The sequence below is a fragment of the Anas acuta genome, chromosome 3, assembly GCF_963932015.1.
Source record: "Anas acuta chromosome 3, bAnaAcu1.1, whole genome shotgun sequence".
NCBI lineage: Eukaryota > Metazoa > Chordata > Aves > Anseriformes > Anatidae > Anas > Anas acuta.
In genome coordinates this window covers 27,501,836-27,506,696 of record NC_088981.1, presented here as the reverse complement: position 1 = coordinate 27,506,696, position 4,861 = coordinate 27,501,836, and the positions used below count along the sequence as shown (strand labels likewise).

General features: G+C 46.8%; 1 protein-coding gene across 1 annotated transcript; it reads right to left on the bottom strand.

Moving 5' to 3' along the window:
* Positions 1 to 1,006: 1,006 nt before the first annotated feature.
* On the bottom strand, positions 1,007 to 3,025 carry PIGM (phosphatidylinositol glycan anchor biosynthesis class M). Its single transcript, XM_068676287.1, has one exon. The coding sequence runs from the start codon at positions 2,911 to 2,913 to the stop codon at positions 1,639 to 1,641; it is 1,275 nt and encodes a 424-aa protein (XP_068532388.1). The 5' UTR covers positions 2,914 to 3,025; the 3' UTR covers positions 1,007 to 1,638.
* Between the last annotated feature and the right edge of the window lie 1,836 nt (positions 3,026 to 4,861).

The window sequence follows — 4,861 nt, the reverse complement described above, 5'->3', positions numbered from 1 at the left end:
CACTGCAGTCCTGGGGAAGCAGCCCAGGAGACAAGGTTCAATGGCAGGAGTCAGGCAGGAACCTGACATGCAAACTTGCTTTACCACATTCTTCCCTACTGATAGCACTAAGAATTGCACTGACTGGCTGGGATTATTTTGCCTTGCCTCTGCTCTGCATGACTCACTACTCATTTATTTCCTGTAGGGTTAGGTAGGACATAACAAAAATCTGAGCCAAATATGAAAATTCTTAAATTTGGCATATGCCTATGTAAACTTAAGATTTTATTTAAAAAACACATGGCGAGTTTCTTACTCTGTCAAAAGCTACAGACCTCTCATAGGACATTCTTGAGGCAAGTATTGGCGCCAAAATGGCTCTGAACTCCTCTCACTACCAGTCACATCTTCTCCCACCTCACCTGGGAATAAATACCTCATTTTGACAGGTTGCAGTGCTTGTTATTTTAAAGCTTTCCTTTTCTTCTGGCAACTGCTCTACTTCCTCATCTCTTTTCCTTTCCTTTTTCATTCATTTTTAATAGCAGAGATATTGAACTACTGAGAAACTGTATTTTCAATTTCTCTTTGGTATAAACTCTAGTGCTTTTGGGACACAGGTGCCATTCTAGCTGTACTTTGACTCTGCATTTGCTTCTGTTAGCATCCACCATAACTGCCAATAAACTGCAGTTTCAACCAGTGGCATTTTTTTTAGATCGTGGCAGCAAGAGCACAAATGTTTTTGCTTTGTATGTTTCTGTCATCCAAGACAGGTATTTAGAGAGCTCTTTCTCAATGGCAAGAGAAGGGATTAAGTCTGTTCAAAAATTCAAACACTGAAAGGGAAGAAGAGTGAAGAGAGAGTGGGCAACTTTGAATTCTAAAATCAGAGTTTCAAAGAGATAATGAATTATGCAAAACAACCACTTTTTTCTTACTTCACTGAAGAAAGACTGGGTACAGGCCACAAAAAATACATTGCTGAAATGTTACTGTGGAAAGAAAACCAAAAACTCCAGTGTACATGTACATATTAAGTGATTTCTTTATTCAAATAGATTCACCCTTGCAAAAGAAAACCAAGACCCCCCACCCACTTACTGGAATGCACAAGACTGCTGAACTATAAACATCTTTTTATCATCTTCTGTGTTCCGCTAGCCAAAGGCCACAGGCATCGACAAGGACAGAGAAAAACTCCATGGGAAGGTATAAGCCAGGAGCTGAGAGTGCCCCAGTACATGGCATTCCCTCACTGACCAGGGCACAGCCCCACTGTGTCTGCAGACAGCAGGTGGAGAAAGTGCAGGCAACAGAGTCCATCCACGGCCCCAGACGTGGCAAACCGTGATATACCAGGTCCAGGGTCCTTCCAGTGAGTCCAGTCCGGAGCAGCAGCAGGACACATGGCTAGAGACAAGGCCACAGTGCAGTTTCAAGGTCCATTCAGCATAAGCACCCTTGCAGACACCACCTGGGACAAGACAGTTGGGGCTCTGGGCAACTATTGGTGCCCTCAGGGCCTTGACAAAGTATTGCTTACAAACAACACACACATTAGTACAATGTATGTGTATTTGTTTAACAAAGTGCTGGTGGTCTGAAAAGCCTTGTTAAAGGTTGCAATGCTGTTTCTGTATTCTGGCCTATTTACTACCGCTGTTTAAGTTTTTTGGTAACTTGTGTTTCTTCCTGATAATGTGAAATAATTTGAACAAGTATGAAGCTATTAATAAAGAGGAAAAGCAAGCCAGCCAACCATATAAGTAAAAAAGTGTTATAACCTCTAAACTCTAGAAAGTATGCAGGAGCAAGCCACAGGCCTTGTCCAACAAACCACAGAAAGAGCAACAGCACACCACGATGCCAGGACATCTTAATATTAGGCATTATGATGGGCAAGAGGCAGAGATACCAGACAAAATACTGGGATGTGCATACTTTGTTAAAACTGACAAAAATGGCAGTGTGTAGGAAACAACAGAAGGCAAGGTCTCTGTAAAAAGCTACGGACACCACCAGAAGCAGGAGCAACTGGGGCAGGAAAGCTGCAAGCCCCAAGGCAAAACTCCACTTGCTCTCTGCAGTTAAGTACAACATGTAGAAATAGGGAGAGAAATTGTGGCGGATATCCCTCCTGGTCAGGTGGTAGAGGTAGGCATGCTCCAAAAACTCCCAGCCATACAGGTGATAAAAGGCCATGGTCAAGGCGGCCAGCACAGCTCCAGCAACTGTTCCAAAGAGCAGCAGGTCACGGTTCAGCATCTTTACCACCAGCTGCCGGAGACACCCCACAGTCATAAAATTTGCTAGTTTGTCACTCCCTGCACCCGCTGCCGCCCTTTCCCCGCCGCACCGCTTGCCCAGCAGGTGCAGCGCGATGGGCAGCGCGTATGTCAGCGGGTATATCTTCAGGTGCACGGCCAGCCCGTAGCACACCGCAGCCTTCCCCACGCTGCCCTCCTGCAGCAGCTGCAGGGTGGCCAGCACCAGCAGCGCCACCAGGGCCTCCGCGTTGCCGCGGCTGGACACGGCCATGGGCAGCGGGTTGAAGAGCCAGGCAGCAGCGCAGCACCCGCAGGCCTGCCCGGCGGGCACACCGCGGCCCCGCAGCGCCCGGTAGGCCACGCCGGCGGCCGCCAGGTCCCCGGCCACGAAGAGCAGCTTCCCGAAGGCCTCGGCGAGGTACACGTTGGGCGTCAGCAGCCAGGCCAGCAGCGGCGTGTAGCGGTAGGTGGCCCGCCCGTAGGGCGACCGCCCCTGGGTCACCAGCCGCGCCGCGTCCGTGAACACCCGGTAGTCGACGTCGGTGTAGCGCAGCCGCATGGCGCCGTCCTGGTACAGCCCGTACAGCACCAGGCCCAGCCGCCACAGCAGCGCCGCCGACAGCGCCGCCCCCAGCCCCGGCCCCCGCCGCCCCTCCGCCATGGCGGCGCTCGGGGGCCGCGCTGCTCCCGCCGGTGCGCGGCGGCAGGAGGCGGCGCCGACCGTTGCCTGGCGGCCGTTGGGAGGCCGCGCGTGCGCGGTGTGGAGCTGAAGCCGCCTCCCTGGCCGGGGCGGGGCTGCGGCAGCCGCTGGGGGCTGGGAGGGGGCGGCCTGCCTGGAGCCCTGCGGCAGGGGAGGCGTACCCAGCGTTGGTTAGGAAAGAGAGTAAAGGGAAAATAAAGTCAGCTCTTTGCTTTCTGCTAATGGCTGTGTTGTGTGCAGGGTCTCTCTAAAGCACTTAGGTGTGCTTCTTCGCACACCTGCCTCGTTTATATCAGAAACAATGCCACACGAGCCAGAACCTAGAAAGACGTGTTTATAAGAAAGAAATTCCTCTGTGTTTTGAACTTTATTACATATTTTAAAAATCACTTTCCTGACTGGATCTCTGCCCTATATTTTCTCACATTTGAGTTGTGGCTGACTGGAAAATGTGTTTATTGCTTTTCATATTTTTTTTTTCTGATTTTTTTTTTTTTTCGTTAAGAGACAGTGTGAGAAACACTCCGTAGCCAATAACTTAGGCTCAGGCGAGGATCTCAGTGAAGTAGTAATTTATTCGCGATTGCAATGGCGGGCGCCCCACAAGCAGGAGAGAGCGCATCTACTAGTTCCAAAACACAGTTTATATACCTTTTGATGGCAGGACCCTCCCCTGTTTCCCCACTGAGTGGGTAATCCAGGTTCACAATCTATCTGATGCTTCACAAACAATGCATGGCCTTCAGTTGCCGGCCTGTTAAATTTCAAATTTCTTTTGACATTTTTACTGCTTGAAGTGGTAATGTTTCTTCACTTATCTGACTTGACACCGTGATTTTCACCTAATTGTCCTAAGGAGTCTGGTTGTCTGCATTTTACTAGGTCGCCTGCTAAACTTTCTTATCACTGTAAGCATATCTCAGTACCACATTCCCTCCTTCTAAACAATGTAACTCTGCAAAAACAACATTTCTATTCCCACAACAGTTACTTCATTCACCCCAAAAGGTGCGTTTGTTCAGCAGTTAGTTAAGTGCCCTCTTTTTGCTGAATGGTTTCAGCTGAGAACACTTCCAGAGCTGCAGAGCTCCTGGCTCACACCCCTCCCTCACAGAAACTAATCTTGTTTCTCTGTTTTAGGGATGGTTATTGGAGAACCAGCAACAGTTTTTTCATATTTGGCACAGAAAGCCTGTGGAGGGTGTCCTAACTCAGTCTATTCAGGTGACAAGATATTTCTGTTTGCATTCACAATTTTTTTTTTTTTTTTTCTCTCTGTAAGACTGTTTGGCCTTGCACAATGTTGCAAAAGCATATAGGCTGAGATGTCTGGTGGGAGAAAAATACTGACTGACTTGGAGGATCAGTATTGCTTTCTCTGTATGTTATCAGAAAAGACTTCATTGCAGTTTATTTGCTGATGTGTCTAAGTTAAATCATACTGTTTAAATAATACTAGCCTAATAAATAAAGATCCATTTGCAGGTCTCTCAGATGCTTTTTTGTCTGCTTCTGACAGTCTGTTTTCAGAAAAATATTTTATTCTTTGAAATTAGTAGAAGTTATGAGGCTGTCCCTAGTGTCTGTTTATCTGGATTTTAAAGAAGAAAATGTAGGCAATGTGTTCTAAAGTAAATAAAATAGAAAAACTACCTTAGTTATTGTTGTATATAATATATACAATATTGTTGTATATAATATAACTGTATTTTTCCAAGCTGGAAAAATAATTGATATTCCTTATCAATAATTTAACACCTTTAAAATAAACTTGAAGCTCTTCAGAGAATTAAGGTCTGACTCAAAAAAGCGTTTGGCTTCAGATTTGATACTAGCTTGCTTAACCTGATTTGTCATGTACTGTAGACTGTAACGCAGGAAAGAGGGCTGTCTTATTAAAGTTGTAAAT

Coding starts and splice junctions, on each gene's coding strand:
- PIGM (XM_068676287.1), bottom strand. CDS start 2,913: ATGGCGGAGGGGCGGCGGGGGCCGGGGCTGGGGGCGGCGCTGTCGGCG.